The sequence below is a fragment of the Gracilinanus agilis genome, chromosome 4, assembly GCF_016433145.1.
Source record: "Gracilinanus agilis isolate LMUSP501 chromosome 4, AgileGrace, whole genome shotgun sequence".
Taxonomy (NCBI): domain Eukaryota; kingdom Metazoa; phylum Chordata; class Mammalia; order Didelphimorphia; family Didelphidae; genus Gracilinanus; species Gracilinanus agilis.
In genome coordinates this window covers 175,455,617-175,476,201 of record NC_058133.1, presented here as the reverse complement: position 1 = coordinate 175,476,201, position 20,585 = coordinate 175,455,617, and the positions used below count along the sequence as shown (strand labels likewise).

The 20,585-nt window shown below is 37.9% G+C and overlaps 1 protein-coding gene across 1 annotated transcript; it reads right to left on the bottom strand.

The window, feature by feature from the left end:
* Positions 1-1,273: 1,273 nt before the first annotated feature.
* Positions 1,274-15,174, bottom strand: RNFT1 (ring finger protein, transmembrane 1). Its single transcript, XM_044674952.1, has 9 exons — positions 15,058-15,174; positions 12,819-13,279; positions 12,478-12,554; positions 10,946-11,046; positions 10,084-10,237; positions 8,481-8,642; positions 7,683-7,748; positions 5,209-5,310; positions 1,274-4,652 (listed from the first exon to the last, which is right to left on the bottom strand). Exons 2-9 carry the CDS (start codon positions 13,222-13,224, stop codon positions 4,518-4,520), a joined length of 1,203 nt encoding a protein of 400 aa, XP_044530887.1. The 5' UTR covers positions 13,225-13,279; positions 15,058-15,174; the 3' UTR covers positions 1,274-4,517.
* Between the last annotated feature and the right edge of the window lie 5,411 nt (positions 15,175-20,585).

Sequence of the window (20,585 nt, the reverse complement as noted above, 5' to 3'; positions counted from 1 at the left end):
GTATTTAGTTTACTGTAATAAAAATATACTTTATTTCAGAATGAATGGATGTAAATAGCAATTAAATGCAAATTTGAATGAACATGAACTAGAAGTCATTTTATTTATTGTTCTAAATCCAGTTAGAAATAATTAGAATGTATTTGGGTTGGACAAATATGGTTAATATATAAGCCAGTCTTATTATGTATGTATGTATTGTTAAAATTAGACAACTGGCTTTTCTGCCTAGAAAAGGCAACTAACATTTAAATTCTGGTTCTCATTGCCACCCATTCCATATAAACAGTGCTATTTTAAAGTTAATTGTGCGCTGGTTGATAGATTTGAAATGTTTGCTTGCCTTTTTTTTTTTTTTTTTAAATGAAACTCTTATACTGACTTACCCTAAAATAGCTAGTTGTAAGTACAATAGTATTCAGAAGGCCCAGGGTTAGGCTCATAGATCTAGATAGAGCTACAGCCAACCTTAGAGAATAATAAATGTAGAAACTGAGGCCCAACCAAGCTCTGGACTTTGCCTCTAAAGTCACACAAATAGAGGTGGGATTTCAGACCAAGTTCCCCAAGTCCACAGCTTTTTCTGCTCTTCTATCAGCAAAAGAAGTCTCACTACATAACTAATCTCAATTGTTTGTAACTCAAAATCCATTTTAACAAAATGTGTAGTTGTATAGTTAGGTCAGGCACAAAGATCTGCTTAAAATTATTTATATACCAGTGTGCATTAAAATGTTTCTATGGGGAAACATTCGAGTTTTCAACTTGGGAAGCCAAGGAATGGATTTCTACTTTATTTGGCAGTGTCCCCAGCTGTTAACACACATTAATAAATTCCTGTTGATTGATATCTGTCCAATTCTTTGAAGAAGGATTATAGGAGGGCAGGAAATACTCTGATGGATGAGAATCTTTAAAGAACTTCAGGGAATTGGTCTCTAAACAGTTCTCAAGTCTAGCTCCCTCCCTCCAACTGCTGCCTACTGCCACTATTTTTTACTAGGAATTTTCTCTGAGGACTAGAATGAAGTAGCAATTTTGAGCAGGCGCTTGTATTCATTTGAGAAGAGAAGGGAGGGGAAGAGATTTAAACTGCTAGCAAAGAGCAAACTGCATTTAAAAACAGAAGCTCCCACCCTTCCTCTTTTATTTATTTAGGCTGAAAACTCAAGGGCTAAATCATTGCGGGGTTACAAAATGGATACATAAATATATTTAAAATGCCTCCAATGGGTAATGTACTGGGAATACAAAGATGAAATAAGTCTTTACCTTTAAGGAGTTTACAGTTTAATAAGGATAAAACAATGTTCAGCAAAGTCCAAAATGTAGGTTTATCACTTTTATCAAGGAAGAGAAGCGACACTTTGAAGATACAATCTTAAAAGACTGTGGTCTGGACAAGAATAGAGTAATATAAATGTAAGCAAAATAAAGTTAAAAATAAGATGCATCGGGAATGAGACCTTGGGGAAACAGATCATAGCTATAGAGAAAAGGAACTTCCTGTGCTTTTCTAGGGGTTGTTTGTATAAATAGAACAAACCTTGGGCAGTCTTAGTAGTCAGATTTCCAGTGAATGACAGGGTTACACACATGACATCCTGTAGAGGGAGTTTTTAATAGCTTGCTTTTTTAATAGTTCTCTTACTGATATGGTATTATACCTTTTTCTGAAATAATGGAGGCCTTCATAATGTTTGTGTTGGGAGAGAAAATTTCCTGAGCAAGTCTGATGAAGCAGGCTTTGTTTCAGAGCATGTACTCTAGCTCTTCCGTACTTTCAACATTCTCCTAAGGGATGGTTATCATTGAGTGCTTCTACTTCACTAGTGTGTTTATGGCCCTGTGTCCCATCCATTCTGTTTTAACAGTTGTTTTAGCAAGCCAAATATAGCTAGCTATAGGTTGTAATTATTGAGAGTTCCTTTTTTTACAGAACTGGAGTATCTTGGGATTTAGTTGCATTATGGATACTGTTGTGGTGCTTTCTAAACCAGGAAAAGTTAAAAACAACATTAAATCATCTGTTGTGCACAGTTTTTTTAGTTCCAAACTGGCTTCAATTCAAACATTTATTAATCACCTGTGTAATAGCGCTGAGCTACTACATTCTAAGCTGTTTAGATAAGGCACAGTCCCTGCCCTCAAAGAGCTTACAGTCTAGGAGGGGGCTGAGACACAAATAACTATAATATAAAACATTATACAAGTGCAAAGGTAGCACAAAGTGTGAATTCCAATTGGGAGAAAAATCATTACTGAAGGGAAAAAAGGGCAGTAGTGTTTTTAAGGTAAGGCATTAAAATAGTAATTTTAACAAGGGGAAAGGAGCTTCTAGGCAGAAATTAGGAATTAGAATAACTATGGTATCTGTTCCACTGTAAACTCCCCCTGTTGATACACATCTTTTCTATGAACAATCCACACAATCCAACTCAGGGCTTCTTAGCTTTTTTTGTGTCATGAACCCTTTTGGATCCCTCCTCATAATAATGTTCTTATGTGTATAACATACAAAGAGGATTACAAAGGAAAATTATTATATTGATAGTCATCAAAATATTCTTTTAAAAAATATTCATGTATCTCAGGTTAAGAACCTTTGATCCAGTTGATGCACCTTCATCAGCCCAATCTAATCTTAATGTGCAATTTTTTTTACATTCCTTTCTTCCTTAGGGCTACCCACACCAATCAGTGGTACAGACAGGGGAATATGCTAAGAAAATACTGGCTGTTAAAAACTGGCAGTTCTAAAGCTTTAGCTGGTAGCACAGATCCATACCAGCTTGTAGCAAACTTTTAGGGTGAACTGTAGGAAGGCAAGAAGCTTCTCTGCCCAGTGTAAGGCATACTGTAATTTAAGAGTCACTATGGGTACAAGCTCTAATTAAATGCTAATTAAAGCACAGTTTCAGTAAACTTTCAGAGGAAGATTTAATTCATTCCCTAAAGCTTTTAAACTAGAAAATTTACAGAAATTTGACTTAAAAGCCAACATCGGAAAAAAAAACCTATTGAAATATAGTGATGCAATATGGTGTGCTGCTTTTATAGAAATCATAAAACACTTCATGAATTTGTAGCAGGAAAAATGGAAATTTCTTCTGATTTTTACCAAAGGGAAAATAATTTGACACAACGTTGGACTTTTCAGACAAATGTATTCTGCATAAAATAGAAACTTGGTTCTTTCATTGACCTTTCTTCCAAGAGTAATGAAAGCATAACTGAGAATCAGCCCAATAGTTCAATATAAGGTGACAATTTTAACATTTATTTAGATCTGATTCATTTGACAACACTTCAATGCCACTTTCTCAGGGAAGTAGAGAAGCCAAATATTCTTTCCTTTAATATATTGACCAAGTTAAGGCAAAGAAAATATCAGCCTTTGTGTAACTATATAATAAGAAACAAAGTAATACCCTAAATCTGGATAGTAACTACTAATGAAGGAATGCCATTCCCCCCCCCACCACCACCACCCAAAGGCATAGTAGCCTCAAAAAACTACAAGGGTAGTTCTTTTAAAAAAACGGATAAAAGAAAAATAAGCCACAAAATTATTCCTCTTATTTTAAAGTAAATACATAATGAAGAATAATCCTTTTGGATTCAGGTTAAGTTTATCATATTTGCTCTTGGTGTAAAAAAGCCTTCATAATCAGCAAATTATATTGTTAACTGTGTAAGATGGCCCAAAATACTAGAAACAAAAATAATAAACACAAGTTGACAAGCAGCATGCTTGCATAAGGCCCACCAAAATTAGTAAAATTTCATTTATTCTCACTGATTGCTAGTCACAGCAACAGTTAACAATACAGTTTAATACATATCTCTCCATGTCAATTCCTTTGACTTAGAAAATCTTATTTAGACAAAATAAAGCATTTAGAATTTTATTAAAAATACAAATTTTATAAAATATTCTATAGGAATTATTCCCATTATTCTTAAAAGCCAACACAGGAAAAATACATTGAAATGCCTCATGATGGTATAAGAATTCTAGGAATAATTTAGATTTGGGTTTATAAAAGTCAATGCTTTCTAGAAAGTTAGAATTGTTGTATATACATGTACCTTAAAACCATGAAAAAATAAGATTTTGATTCTAGCAGAAAACAATGCCTGAGTTCCTCAAAATAAACTACTAGTAGTTCAACTACATATTGAGAATGTCTAAACAATTTATCACTACACACATTTTTAATTATACACAAACACTAGAATAAAAATGTGTTGTTTGAACAACATTGAATTAGAAGAAAAGTCAAAATAACACAGGGTTGTTTTTTACCCATTTAATTCTTAAAATTTCATGTCTGTAGACAGAATTTTCTTTTAACTTTTTTCTAATAGTCTAAAATGTCTGATTTGGATGCTTAAGGTTAGTTTTGAACTAAAATCACTGGAAATCCATTGAAAATTCAGTTATAAACGTACCCCCATTAAAACATCAAATGAAAACCAGCATCTTATAAACACCAAATAGCAGTTGACAGGATTTAATAAATCTGAAGATGTGATGAAGTGGCTCCATCTTTCCATTTGTTTACATGGTCTGAAATAACAGTTCTGCAAAGTGGACATGTTTTCTCTCTATTAAACCATAACGTGATACACTCTTCACAAAATATATGCTGTAATGGAAGCAAGAACTGGCTTTTATCCTTGGTAAACATTCTTCCTAACATTTTACTATTTAAAATACCTATTACATTTCATAGGATTTTCAGACTGATTTGGATAGCTACTCCAAATCCCTAAATTTAGATACAAATTTAAGCCCTGTAGAAATTCTTATTTCCCCAAATTAAGTACCCATATATAGCTATATTGGTAGAAGCAGAAAACAGTTTCCTGACTCCTAATATGTGCTCTATGGCATCATTTACATGAGTTAAATAATTCAAACTATGATTATCTTAATGGTAGTGATATATGTGCTTTTTTAATTACACTTTTGGCCCAAGGATTGGTACCTTTTAGGACTGTCAATTAGACAATTTCAAATTCTAAAAAAAGAATTGGGGTTTTGTTCTCAGAATTTTCAAAATTACTTTATAGCTCCACAAATTTAATTTGTCTGTTCTAGTGGCTTCCTACACTATTCTTGTTATTATCTTCATAAACTAACTTCTTTCAAGCCCTGGAGATTTTTTTGCATGTTTTAAGCAGCAGCTTATTTATAATTACCTGACAGATGAGAAGGATAGGCTTCTGGAATTCAGCCTGGCAGATAGAACAGAGATCATCAGCTTCTGAACACTGTCTTTTGGAGGCTGTCACCCCATAACTCTACAAAATTAAGAAGTTTTACCTTATATTTTTTGTCATTTCTTTTCCTTAATTTTCAAGCTTTCTGTTCCTCCATCCCTTTTCCTCCTAAAATATACATGACGTCCAAATCTTTAGCAGTTTCCCTAGAATCAGACTGGTTTTCTATCTGGCACAAACTTCCAAAGGATTTATCTAATGGGCAGAAAGCAAGGAAATCATACAAAAGAGAGGGCAGGGGGATCCACTGCCTCAGAAAGGGAGATTCTGCAAAGAGTCAGGGATTTTCATATATAAAATTAAGAGTCAGGAATGCCTGAGTTTAAATCTTACTTTAGGCACTTAATAACTGTGATCCCAGGCAAGTCACTTAACCTCTATGTGCCTCAGTTTCCTCATGTATAAAATGAGGATTGTTGTGAAGATCAATATAAAGTATCTCACAAAGCCTAATACACTATGTATTATAGCTAGTTATTACACAGTGAAAGAATGTTTAATCTTATAATAGTGAATGCAGATCTAGAAAGGGAAGGGAAACAAAAAGTTCATAAAATTTTTAAGGCAACATTTGCAAACCCTTGAAAAGCTTTAACTGAGTTTTTAGGTCAAATACCTTAGCAAAAGGGAGAAGCTCAGCAAAACTAAACAGATTTAACTAAATCTGGCAGGATATGGAATATTCCACCTCTGCAAAGAAGGATTTTCACCTGCAGTTTTCATCTCTTCTTCAGGGTAATGCCCTCTATTAAGTCAACTGCACTGTCTCATAATCTGCTACAGCTCTTTTTGCCTAGGGATATGGGTATGTGTATGTACGCGCGCGTGCGCGCGCGCGCGCGTGTGTGTGTGTGTGTGTGTGTGTGTGTGTGTGTGTGTGTGTGTGTGTGTGTGTAAGCTCTATTCCTTAAGGGATCCCTTTTAAAAACATTTGTAGCACAGAGCTTCCTTGCTAAACTTTTGAATGCAAGCCTATATTAAATGGACATGCACTGCAACAGTGAGCATCTAGTTGTGAAAAGTGCTAATCAAAATACTCCTTACTTGAATCTAAACCTTCTTTAGTTTGGCTTCTGACTTTATAATTGCGCTAAAAAATTGCTCTCTCCAAAGGTCTAACTGTTAGACTACAGGATATTTCAAAAGTGCAAATTAAAACCAAACAAAGATTTTGGAATTCTTGTATCAATGGCTTTGTTGTTCTTGGCCTTTTGCCTTCAATATTTCAGTCTTTCCCTCCTAGACAGACTCTTCACACACACTTAGTGGCACTGCACTCTGTTCTGGTACTCCTTTCAACCCATAAGCCTCTTTTGCTGGCTCTTCCTCTAGCTCATACTCAATGGATTATCTCCCAAGGCTCTATTCTGGGCTCTTTTCTTTATGCTATATCTTGCTTGGTGGTCTCATCAGCTTCCATGAATTCAGTGATCATTTCTATGGAGAAAGAATATTTATTCTATATATCCAGCCTTAACTTCTCTCCTAGGTTATCACCCACTTACCTATTAAACATTTCAAATTTCTGGAAATATCTCAAACTTAAAATGTCCAAAATGGAACTTTTACTTCCAAATCTTCCTCTCTTCCAAACCTATTACCACCATCATCCTCTTAGTCACCTAGGCCTACAACCTTAGTGTCAACCTGGGCTTCTTTGATATACTTACTCCATATCTCCAATCTGATGCCAATCTCCAATCTGATGCCAAGTGTTATCATGTCTACCTTTATCACATCTCTTGCATGGATCCCCCTTTTCTCCACTGACAGATGTCTGCTTAGTGCAGGCCCTCATCACCTTTTGCCCAGAATATAGAAATAGCCTTCACAATTAAATCTCCTTGCCTTGAATCTTTTCTCCAGGTCAATTTATCCTCCAGTCTACTTCAAAGTGATTTCCCCTAAAACACTAGTCTAACAATGCTGCTCCTTTAGTCAGTAAATTCCAGGAGCTTCTTTACCTTCAGGATCAAATATACTTTATACCCTTTATAAGTACTCTGAAATCTAGCAACAGTGCCCTCCTTGCTGTTCCTGTTCACTCAGCTCCCAATTCCAAGCCTTTTCATGGGCTATATTCCACACCTAGAATGCTCACCTCTGTCTCCTGGCTTCATGTAAGACTCAGCCTATCTTACTGATAAAAGCCTTTTCTGCTCTTGCCCAGCCTCTGTGCCTTCCATCTGAGATTACCTATCATGTTCACCATATGTATCTTATATGTACAATTACTTGCATATCATCTCCATGATTCTCCCATGACCCCCTGCCCCCATCACTTACAAGAAAAATTATTCCTGAGCACTTTTTTGGAGTAAACTACCAAGATATCATTTTCTAAGACAAAATATAAATAGTTGTTTTATGTAGCTGAAAAAAGGAATACTTACTGGTCGTGTTAAAAATATCCGTAAAGCCCGCCTGAAAGTTCTCAGATGCCCAAAAAAGTCTAGAAGCTGACATAGAGAATAAATGTGTTTAGTACAAAGAGCTACATCTTTCAAAGTATTAGTGCATTATAAGTGATGTTCCCCCATCCCAAAATCATCCAGCTCAAAACCCTATATTTAAATCCTTTGTCAACTCTCTGAAAATATGCCAAAGCTTCCTTTAATTCCATATTAACATTATCTCCCAAATTTGATTTCAATTTCATTCATTGGATATTTACTAAATTTAGAGTTAAAACACTCTTTGCTAAGCTGAAGTGTGGTCCAGCTTAGGGTCAAATGACAAATCAAATATATAACTTTCCCACCTGCAACTTCTTGCTTCACTATATATTCTGTCTATCATGCCGTAGCAATCTTGTAGAAGGTAAAAATGTACATATGACGACAAAAGCCAAAAAGAGAAAATTGAATTTTGGCTTTGTGTGTTTCTTAGTTATTACCTCACCATAGTGATAGGACTGATTAAAATATGAAGCCTTTAAGTAAACAGCCGATTGTAATAATGTGTATAATTTTCAACTCCCCACACAAATTCACTTGTTAAACTAATTACTGTAAAATAATTGATATCCCCTTTTTATAGATGAGAAAACTGAGGTTCAGCAAGGTTAAGTGACTTGCCTGTGCTCATTTGGCCAGGGAGCAACAGGATCTGAACCCCAGCTATCATCCTCAACAATGATTACTCTCTAGAAATATTTCCACAAGATCAAAAGCAAGTTAAATATTACTTACTTTTAGAATGAGGTAGAGTAGACCCAGCAGAATCCCAAGACTCCATCCTGTTACACTGCCTCCTAAGTCCCCATAGCTAACAAGATAACGAAACCAAACTGGAATAGGAACAAATGTTCGATAATACTGGCACAGTTCTTCTATGAGCATATACCAATAGCCCTAAAGAAAAAAAAGAGGAAACACACATAGTCCCAAAATGAACTTTAAAGGCATTGTTTTATTTATAGCTCTATACATCATAATAAGGTGCTAGATTTAGAGCCTAAAGGGATCATAAGCTTCATTTAGTATAATCCCTCCCTCCAGTTCATGAAATGAGGAGGCCCAGGAGAGGTGAAAAGGCTTTCCCAGAGTCAAATGAGCAATTAAGGAGCAGAACCTGGACCTGAACCCAGGTATACAGATCCCACTCCAAAACTCTTCTCACTGCCACCTATAAATAGTAATAATGTCCACAGAATGGTGGCTTGCTCAGGAAATTAAAAGATATCAATTTCTACACTTCAGTTTATATTGGAAGCCTGATTCCCTCTTTACATGGGGAATTCATTTACTTTAAGACAGTATCCAGAGTAATTTTAAGAAAGTGGTCTTTAGTAAAAATAAAACATTAACTAGTCTTTAATGAAGACTAAACAGCTTTACGGTATTTTTTAAGGGGTAAAATTTAGCTCAATTTTTAAAACATTGTAAATCAAGACAGGAAGACAAACTAGTCATCACATCCTAAATCTCACCATCATAAAACTTCATAGAAATCACATATCTAGAGATGGAATGGATCACACATTCAAACCCTTTTACAAATGAGAAATCAGGCCCAGAAGCTATTTGTGCTCAAGGACACATAAGTAACAAGTCAGGATGGGAATCCTGCAACCTAGCAGTCTCTGTTCTGCTTTTTGGAACAACCAAGAAAACTTGTAATACTGTGTAAATCACATAACTATTTTAAAATTAGCATGAAGCTCTCTTTACCTGTAAAGTATCTAATACTGGAATTATCAATAAACTGATTAGATATGAAAGAAATGAAAAACCTCAGAAAAGTTTCAATTACTTCTTTTACTGATTTAAGATTTTACTGAAGAATCAGATAGTCAAATATCAATTGACAATTCTATAGGGAGAAGACAACTAAACTCTTTTCAAAGGTCAACCTGTATTTGACTTCAGACCCATTTTTCTTTGCAACAGATGTATTCCTCTATGGCAGCATTGGCAAAGGTTTTCCAGTTAAAGGATGTCTGTGATGCCTTGCGCCCCCTCCCTACCCATTGGGGGATAGGGGTAGGGCTTGCTTTGGGTGGCTGGACAGAGGGAAGGGAGGCAAAAAATGACCTCAAGCACTGGGAAGAAGAGGAGCTGAGCAGCTCTGAGTGCTGACTGGGCACGAGTAGAGGGTGGCCAACTAGAGAAGAAAATTTTGATGGAAGATAATCCACCATAGAGACTTCACATATAGATAATTGAGATGAATGCACTAGGCTTTTCTGATCTGATACTTTTAATTAAAAAAATTATTATAGGAGGGAGAACTTTAAATGTAATCCTGTTAACATTAAGATTTTTACCACATGATCAGAAGTTAATTTCTTACCTTGGATTTAAAAGACATCACAAAAGAAGGCACCAACAAAATAAGGCATTTGAAGCCCATGAAGAGGAATTTAAGGATGAAGTCTGTAATTCCCACAATCCAGAGTACCTCCCAGAAGCTCAAAAAATCCAAAGTAGGATTTAAAAAGATTAAGCTACCAAAAGAATACATCAAGTTATTATTGAAGACATAAAGTTGCTATATTAAAAAAAATAAAGCTGCTAAAAGCACTTTGTTTACATAGAGTCCATTGAAAATAATCTCAAATTTTTAATTCAAAGGATAATAGTAATGAAAACTTTAGATTCCTAAACAGGAATTTACAAAAAAAATTTTTTTAAACCCTTACTTTCCGTCTTGGAGTCAATACTGTGTATTGGCTCCAAGGCAGAAGAGTGGTAAGGGTAGGCAATGGGGGTCAAGTGACTTGCCCAGGGTCACACAGGTGGGAAGTGTCTGAGGCCAGATTTGAACCTAGGACCTCCTGTCTCTAGGCCTGGTTCTCAATCCACTGAGCTACCCAGCTGCTCCCAGGAATTTTTTTTTTAATGAACATAACCTCCTAGTTTATGGCTACCACCTGATAAACCAACCTGTTGAAGTTATCTTATACTACTTCAAAAAAATGCAACCTGATTCCACATTTTTTTAAGCCCAGGATATAACTAAAGCCAGAAATTCTGACTTGTACACCCATTTTACATTATAACAGATTACAAACTGCCCTCTGATGTGTGAAGAATCTTAAGTATTCTAAATATGATATCTGGGAAGCAGTCTGTAAATCCTTGTGGATATCTAAAAGACTAAAGTTTTCAGTAGATACTGACATGCATAAAAATGGCACATGCAATCCAATTACCTGTAATAAAGTGATTGAGACTGAAAGGTATAATACAAGAGAACAGAAGATCCTGCTAAGAACACCAGTAAACAAGCGCACTGTACCTTTGAGCACCTTTCCTGGAAAATAAAACAATTTTACAATTTACAACTTAATTTTCCCAGAACATTAAACGCATATTAATAGTACCTAAACATAATGGTCAATTCCAGGTTTTTAAAGTTATTTTTATAGTGATTCAACTTAAGTATAGAGAACATCTGGTTCATTTGTATCTCATTCTAGCCACTATCATTTATAATTTTAGTTCTTAGTAAAGCAGTGAAATCGATTTTAAGACACATTTTGCAAATACAGGTTTTCCTTGAGATAGGAAAAAAAACATGTATTTTCAAGTAGGTCAGACCAAATGTAAACTGATATGAGAACTTCTGTCCAAAACTCAAAAAGCCAAACAAATTCCCACTTGGGCTAGAACTCATTTTTATATTTTGTTGAATTTAAAAAATTTTAATATTTTAATTGAGCTTTAAAGACAATGAAAATGATTCTCTAAAAGTCATTTTAAAAGTTCATTGCTAAATCAAAAATGCTTTACAAATTAAATTGATTGGCTCATTTTTAATTAAAAAAACTTTTAAAGTTAACTTTATTGGGTTAAATCTTATATGGAGCTTTTTTTTTTAAACCTTTGTGAGATTCTCTGTCAAACTGCAAAAAGGACCAATTTCTGCCTATGCACCATAACTGAAATGCATATTTGTAAAGTTGCTTTAAAATTAAATTCAGCAAATCAATCCTATTTTCCCATAGATTAATAATATGGGGATTAATTTTCCCCCCTTTCTTTTCTTTTTTAAGTCCTTACTTTCTATCTTAGTAAAAACTCTTAAGACAAGAAGGGTAAAGCTGGGCAAATGGGTTTAAGTAATTCACACACAGCTAGGATATGACCCAGGCCAGATTTGAACACAGGTCCTGTCTCTAAGCCTAGCTTTCAATTCACTGAGCCACCTAGCTGCCCTGGAATGTACTTTCTAAGCAATTATCTACTTCACTAATTATGTTATGATACACTTAGGCTCAGTTTTCTTAAAATTGTTAAGACCAATAAACGTTCAATATATTTTTTCCCCCAATCCAATTTCACCCTCAAACAATAAGTAGAATGTTAGGCAAAGTGTTTCAGGGTAGTTTTAGTACTATAAATATAGTCAAACTGGCTCAAAGAACAAAAGCACTTGCCCAGTTAACTCCTCCTAGGAGGTTAGAAGGTATTTTCTAAACCCTAAAAAGCTTTATCATCAAGCATTCTTCTACTACCAGGATTCCTACCCACATACTCTCTTCTCAGATCAGATGAGGAAATGCCTCATAAAGTTATCTATGTACCATGGTTGAGAATGAAACTTTTATGAATGTCACAATGCATACATTTATGTTTGCTAAATTAACATGATCTAGCTTTCCTATTTCTCTTGAAAGTTAGCATGAAAATATAGAGAAATTTGGTATTTCAAAAATGTTTAATTGCTGAATATTGTACTTACTCTTAGAAAAACCTGATTTACAATGCTTTTGTTTGCATACATAAAAGTTGTTAGCAGCCCAATTCCAAGAGAAATGCCTGTTAGAAAATAAGTGCCAGTTATTTGGAAGAAAAAAAAATCAAACAGGAATTTCAAGATAGCAAAATGAAATGTTCAACTTCCAAAAAGCATTTAATCTAACATGGAAATGTTATGGAAAGCTAAGACAAATTAAAACAAAATATACCACAAAATATAAAAGCTAACAAAAATAGTTTAAATGAATGTTAAAGTAATTATCCAGTAAATAAAATAAATTAATTTAGCAACAAAAATTAGTTACTTAATATTCATTGTTATACCTGTTATATGCTGCATTACAAGTTTGACACACAAAATTAAAATATATGGAAGACTTTTCTGCAACCACTGGAAGAGATATCGGAACTCGGAGATAGAGCTGCTGCCATTTTCTCCTGGCTCCATGGTAGCATCATCAGGTTGTCTTGCTTCATTATGTGAGTGACTCCTTAATCGACTGTGTAGGCAGCCCTGAGTATTGCTTTGGGAACCAGACCTTAAGTTTCTGGGAGTGGGACTTTCACCACACTCTCCAGGTACAGAGCTTATCTGGATGTGAATGTCTCCAGTATGATGGCAAGAACCTTCACCAGTCATTCTTACAGTATGGGCACAATGAGAAGCTGGGGCAGTCTCACTACCTCCAGTTCCTGGCAGGTTGTGAAGGTGGCTACAGTTGGCTTGCATGGCCTTGGACTGCTTTTCCTTTGATCCAGATTTTTTTTTTTGAGGGTTATGTCTCCTAAGTAAATAGTAAAAAGACTTTTTAATACACTTGGAAAAGAAGTGTTAAACAGAGAAAACAACACACTGTCCCTTAGTTATTTTTATTTGCCAGAACCAACCACCATAGTAGGTATACCCCTTTCAGTATTTCACTTTTACATCACTTGTTACTAGATTTCCATGCTTTCCTCAGTAACAAAGTTCTACTACCACAACATTCTCTTCTGTGAACTTCCTACAGCAAAAATTCTTGGCAAACACAAAGTTTGGAATACTTCTAATAAGACCTACTATGAGGAGGAGGCAGCCCACTAATTTTTATTAGGACAGATGCCCAACAATGTCCACAGAAAAGAGCTGGATTCCAGTTACATACTTTTCTTCTTACTATGTTAGTTTTTAATACCTTAAGTTTGCTAATATGTAATTCTGATACAGTATCATTATTTGTATCTCACTAGATTATTAGGAGAGCAAGGGCTAAAGTATCTGCTGGAGTTTCTAGGGGAAATACAGGAAAAATAATGTGAATTAGCATCATATTGGTAAATAATTATAACCTATAAAAAGGTAAACTTGGTGCTCAGTTCATATATAGTTTTACCCCATGCAGCCTTCTGGGAACACTGGAGCCAAATAAAGCTGCATGATCACCCATAATTAATGTTTTAGTCAACAGCAAAGCACTATTTTTTTAAAAAGAGAATGCAACTAAATGACTACTAACAGCTCATAAAGAAGCCACTTGTTGACAGTCACAGATTAACTCAGCCTGGTCAGCCTTATGTATGAAGAGAGTAAAATGACAAATTGTACCCTTAAAAGAAAAGTGAATCCATCAGAGAAGGGAAGCAGGACATGGGGAGGAGCTGGAGAGGGGAGCACGGGAAGCTGCCAAATCTTCCAATGAGACTGGCAAAAAGCCTCCAGGGACCTAGAGGCCTCGGCTCTACACCTCCTCCGTGGGAAGGAAGCTGGGGGTGGTATAAGGAAATCTCCCTAGCTCTGGCCCAAAACTAGAGAAGGGGAGCTTCTCAGCAGGAAGGTCCAGTCAACGACTAATTTATTAAACACCAACTGTGTTCCAAAAACTGTGCTAAATGCTGGGGGTGCAAATGACAAAAACAGCCCTGCCCTTAAGGAGCTCAAAGTCAGTAAATCATTTATTATATATAAATTATATATATAAATTTTATACATATAATTTATTACGATCCCATTGTGTACCAGACATTTCAGCACCGAGATTACAAAAAAAAAAAATCAAAAGGTAGTTCTTTTCCTGGAGATGCTCATAATCGAATAGGGGAGACAATATGCAAACAACTAGGTACAAAAATGCTTATACATAGGATAAACTGGAAACAATCAACAGAACAGCACCAGCATTAAGAGGGTTCTCGGGAAAGGTGGGATTTAGTTGAGACTTGGAAGCCAGGGAAGCCAAGAGGATGAGATGGGGTTGAGGAGCATTCCACCTACGCAAAAGGCACGGAGTTGGGAGGAGGGTCTACGAACCCCGAGTTCAGGGTCACGGGGCGGGGGGAAGGAAAGAGGGGGTTGAAAGTAAATACAAGAAAGATGGGAAGGGTGGCAGGTTATGAAGAACAGCGTAAGCCCAGCAGAGGATTTAATATCTTATTCTGGCCATAATAGGGGGCCACTGGAGTCTATAGAAAGTGCGTTAACGAGATCAGCCCTCCCCAACTCAACCCCTCCCTCTAGAGCTCCAGCCTGAGAGGAAGCCTCGGGCACCCAGCCTGGCTCCCACCCGCCCGCCTTCCCGGGGCTTACCTCTCATGATGAATCTGACAAGGGCTTGGTGGCGACGGCAGCGACAGCGGCAAGAGAACGAGGAGTCACTGCCGAGGTGGGCCCGTCAACCCTGGTCGTCATTACCGCCGCCCTCCCGCCGCCAACAACTGACACAGGCTGCGCCGGACCGGAGGAGGTGACGGTGGAGGCGGTGGCGGTGGTGGCGATGGCGCGCACGCTCCCACAACGTGTGGGCCGCGTGCGCGCATACGCTAGTCACGCTGCGGGACGTCCCGGGAAGGAGGATTGGGAAAGCAGAGAAAAGAAGTAAGGCGGCTGAGCCAAATGTCCCAGAGCGGAGGCGGCGAGGGGTGGGTGGTGGCGTTGGGGTGGAGTGGAAACGGGTGCCTTACTTCATAAATTGCCCCTCCCCCCAGCTATTTAAAGTAATCAAATAATAAATAACCGCCCCCTCGCGGTGAAAACAGATACTCTGAGATTCAACTACCAAAGTGGGTCATGGGTACCAAGAGTTGCCGATTCGCTGCGGCGGCAGTGGGAGGGGCTTGTTGCTATGGGCGACGCGGCCCCGGGCTGCACGGCTTCAGTTTGCTGGGCTGGGGTTCTATGGCGGCGGTGTGAGGGTAGGCGAGAGCCTGACCCTAGCAGGTTCTTCCTGGGACTGGACGTTCCCCCTTGGACCCGAGCCCGGGAACATCTCGCCATTTCTTTGGCCCCGCGGCTTCCGGACTGAGGCGGGCCCGGGAGGCCTAGCCGACCCCGGGGCTTGACCGAAGCGGAGCAACCTTTGGGCTGCCCTGGCTCTTGCTCAGCTTCGGTCGAGTTCCACGAAGCTCTTGCATTGAGGATCACGAACGAGAGGACTAGATAGAGTTAGGGCATGGACCCTTAATTCCCAGTGGGGTAAATTGCTCCACCAGGGAGCACTTCTCCACTTCTGCTTCGAGTTACCTGGGGCAGTAGAGAGATTTAGTGACTTTCCCAGGCGCACACACACCGGCGTGTGTTATAGGTAGGAACCTGAAACCAGTTCTACCTGGCTTTAAGGCCGTCTCTCTCCTATACCACGGTAGAAATGCAAACATAACCTTCCCTGATTTGGGAGTAAATAAAGAGTGCCCCCGTTCCCACCCCTGGAATGCAAAATGTATTTTCCTTCTTGCAGATCTCTAACCTGCACTCTTTTTAGTCTCAAGTTGTTTTTATTGATGAAAAATTGCAGTTAAGTAAAAAGAACCTTAATTCACCCTGTGCCAGGAAACACCCACCAGTTGTTGGAACTGTTAAGTATTTTTGTAGACTGCTTTTAAAAAAAAACCTTGTGGGTAGGTCAGGCAGCTAATTTGTTGTCACTATTAAATAAAGGGAAAAAGTTTTATAGCTTTGCTTATGTCTTGTGAGTTTTACATTTTGAAGTTAGCAGGTTAAATGATAAAAATAGCTTGCCTTTCATAATGCAAAGGAAGTTATGGGAAGTAAGGCTGGAAAAATAAGCGATGGCCAAATGGTGAAGAACTAGAAATGCTGAAGAGTTTATATTTGATCATATAAATGGTGGGGAGCCAAGGGAATTTTTGGGTAGAGGAATGTCATGGTCAGACCTGTACTTTAGAAAGAAGCCTACAGGTCTGAGTTTCTGGGAAATGGATTCCTAAATAAATAGCTTCCTCTGTGCTATCCTAGAAAGGAGCTAGTACCTGACCATTTCCAGTTGAGTATCCCTAATGAAAATACAGCTCTCAGTCCCTTTTCCACTTCAGAACTAACATTCCCTCCTTACTTCCCCACGTTTAGTTACTTGGTCAGAGTTCTGAAGCATCACTTACCTACAAAACTGAGTCAGCTAAAGATTTCATACTTTAACTCAAATGCTTGCCCTTTTCACTTCCCCTAATTCAGATGTCTGGCTAAATTCTAATGTCACCCCAAGCATTTTTATACCACATACTATACATACATGACACTTACCTACAATAATAACCATATGCTATTTTTCCCAATGGTAAGGGAAGATCCACTTCATTATACTTTATTGTACCAAAGATAAAATTATTAGCTATATATGATGGATGGTAAAAAGGGATCTTAGTCTCACCATTTGTTATCTGTTGAGAACCTATAGGCATGTCTTGGTTCATTCACTTTTTTTTTTTAAACTCTTACCTTCTGTCTCAGAATTGATTCCTTCCAAGGCAGAAGAGTGGTAAGAAGTAGGCAATTGGGGTTAAGGTTAATTGACTTGCCTAGGATTGCACAGATAAAAAGTATCTAAGGTCAGAATTGAACCCAAGCCTTCCCTGCCTCCAGGCCTGGCTTTCTATCCATTGACCCACCTAGCTGGATCCTTTTAACCCTTTAAAAAAATAATGAAACTATAAAAATATATATTTTAAAAAATGAATCTTACTTTCAAGTCCCCCAAACCACTTATTAGGGAATGCTTTCTATATACAAATATATATGCATATCTATGTACACAAATTTATTTATGTATATGTGTGTATATAGTATAGAGGCAGGTAGGTGGCTCAGTGAATTGAGAGCCAGGTCTGGAGACAGGAGGTCCTGACTTCAAATCTGACCTCAGACCCTTCCTAGCAGTGTGACCCTGGGCAAGTCACTTAATCCCCATTGCCTAGCCCTTACCTCTCTTCTGCCTTATAATGGATATTTAGTATCCATTAGAAAGAAGGTAAGGGTTTACAAAGGAGTACTGGATATGGTATGGTATCAGGCCTATGATGTCATCATTATAGGGAAAATTGGCCAGTCACACAGACTATGTGGTAGGTCTTGTTCTCAGATCTTCCTGAATCTATACCGTACCCCATGCTGCTGCTGCTGCTTTGTATGTATCTGTGTAAAACTTAGAAAGTAGATCTTCTCACATAGAGTAGTTTTTCTTCATGTTAGAAGAATTTACTGTGGTACAATACAGTTGGGGAGTCATACAATAGGAAAGGGTTGGAGAAGGAGTCAGGAATGCTTGGCTTTCTCTAAGGTTCACAACTTCCAGATTGAACAGTAGTCCATAGGAAATTTATGGTTGGGATTGTAAATCATTTTCTCTGCTCTTTATTTCCTACTCACCCACCCACTCTCTTTATAATTTTGTAACCATTTTATTTTATTTTATTTTATTTTTTAAACCCTTACCTTCTGTCTTGGAGCCAATACTGTGTATTGGCTCCAAGGCAGAAGAGTGGTAAGGGTAGGCAATGGGGGTCAAGTGACTTGCCCAGGGTCTTACAGGTGGGAAGTGTCTGAGGCCAGATTTGAACCTAGGACCTCCCGTCTCTAGGCCTGGCTCTCAATCCACTGAGCTACCCAGCTGTCCCCTTATAACCATTTTAGAAAGCAGTTGTAGTCAGGTCCTCGGAGTTGCTAAATTCTGTGTACGGTCTTTGACTAAGTCTGGCTTCTACCGTAAGCACTGAATGCACATATGACTTTTATTCCAAACCAGCAAACCTCTTCAACTCCATCCTTTCCCAAATAATCACATAACCAAGGCTAGCTTATTAAATTAATTTTATGAATCTAGGAGAAACAATCAAAACAAAGGGGAGAATGAATAGAACACTCAACTCATCAGCACAGACAATAGAAATACAATAGTCAGTGATTATCTGACTTCAGGATTAGATACTGGAAGTCAGTGTAATTATTCAAAGCCTTCCCTTTCTTGTTTAAGCCATAAAAGGGAAAAGAGAACCTTAGAGGAGGTGGGGCTTGTCCCACAGAAATTGGATCATTTCGCAACAGTAGCCACAGCTCCCATGTAATCATTTCTGCAATCAACCCTTTTCAAAGTGGAGCAAGGAGGAGCTACTTACTGTCTAAAATGAAAGATACATTTCTTGTCTTCTACCTCTATTTCTGAAGACTCACCAAGAACCAATCTCTGTTGACTGCACAGTTCCCAGAGGAGGCTCTCTCCAAAATATTATGTTCTCTGCATTCTGGGAATGGGCAAATCTTTCAAAGCTAGGTTACATATATTATTTGTGTTAGGTATCTATTTCCACAAGAATGGTATCAATATGAAAACAATAGCCATCACAATACAAAGAAATACCACTCACATCATTAGAAAATCACAGATTATTGTTTTGAAAAGCTCATGCATCACTGATTCTTTGGTGTGCTCTGCTCATCTGGATTATTGGTGCTTTGGTTAGTCCTTTACTAGAATTTCTGTATAGATGTCCCAAGTTTCCAGTTTGTCTCCACAGGCACTGTCAGCATAGACAAGTTTCAAGGCCTAGAATCACTCAAGCCAGTTTTGTAAGAGTACTATGGGATCATTTGCTATGGTCCTTTCAGATACTGGACTTTTACTTTGTTGATGTAGTTTCTGGAATATGTTTGTTAAGGCAACCCTGATATAACGAGCCAGGCCTGACTCAGGCTAATGCCCCAGTAGTTTAAGGCCAATTAAGAGTGAATTGAGGGAATCAGCAGTGGGAGATGACTCTTAGAGCTCCCAGCCCTCAGGCCATCATACAATCTTGGTAGAACTGAAACTGGCAGAAACCCAGAAATAAAGCTAAGGGTACCATCAAGGAAGGACTGAAGCTTAAGAGGGTACCCTAACCTCCCAGAGAACAGAGCCTCCTATAAAAAGGTTGAAAAAATGAGCAGACAACAAAAAAAGCACCTAATAGAATTTTTATGGAGACAAAGAGCAAGGCATAGACATGGAAGGGGACAGTGAAACCAAAGCTAACATATGCAAAATCCAAAAGAAATAAAAAAGTAATTAAGACAGGAAAAATCATAAGTCATTGTAAATTTTGAAAGGTACTGGGATAAGGATGGGTTGGAAACAGGAAATGTCGGAGGTGCAGGGCTGGAGAGGTAAAATGGAGGAAAATGCTCTGTGGCTAAGAGGCTGCTTTTGAAATTCTCTCACAAACACCCACAAGAGAGGTATCCCTGGATAAGGTTAGGTTAAGGATAACAGAATCCAGTGTTTTTGATTAAACTTCTGGGGATTAGTGGAGATTACTTGGCAAAGATTGATAGTAGTCGAACCCCAGAAGTTCCCCTTGTTTGACACACAGACTGTTACTGTTGGCTCTGGTTGTTTTGCCTAGGGCTAGGCTAATGTCGAGTTTAGCCACCAGCCTCTCATTCTTTGTTCTCCTTCCAGTATGAATCTGACTGCCATTCTCTATTTTTCAAATAGTTTAATAATTACACAGTAAATTTAGAAAGGGGATAGGTTTGAGGGAAGAGGAGACCCTACTGGTTTTTTGTTTTCTTCAGCTGAGCCAAGATGGCTCAACTCCAACTGATTTATCACCTTCTAATCTAATCAAAGTTTCTAATCTACCTTAACATGTGGCAAGTGTCCTTCTTGGGAAGGTCAAGGGAATGAAAGGATCTTCAGGGTAACCCTCTGAAATTAAGGGATCAGCCCCTTCTCAGCTGCTGTTGTTGTTAGTTCTTCCTCCAATGGAGACTCTCCACAACAGGAACCATCTCTTCTCTGAGTAAGGAAGAGTCTGCTGCAAGGGTTTTCCATGGGGTCTTTTGCTACA

What these genes read in the sequence shown, in the direction of transcription:
- RNFT1 (XM_044674952.1), bottom strand. Translation starts at nt 13,224, where the DNA reads ATGCAAGCCAACTGTAGCCACCTTCACAACCTGCCAGGAACTGGAGGT. An exon ending in TCTCAATCACTTTATTACAG is followed by an intron (nt 10,238 to 10,945) that starts GTAATTGGATTG and finishes TTCTTTTGGTAG; the next exon opens with CTTAATCTTTTTAAATCCTA. An exon ending in TGATGTCTTTTAAATCCAAG is followed by an intron (nt 8,643 to 10,083) that starts GTAAGAAATTAA and finishes TTTTTTCTTTAG; the next exon opens with GGCTATTGGTATATGCTCAT.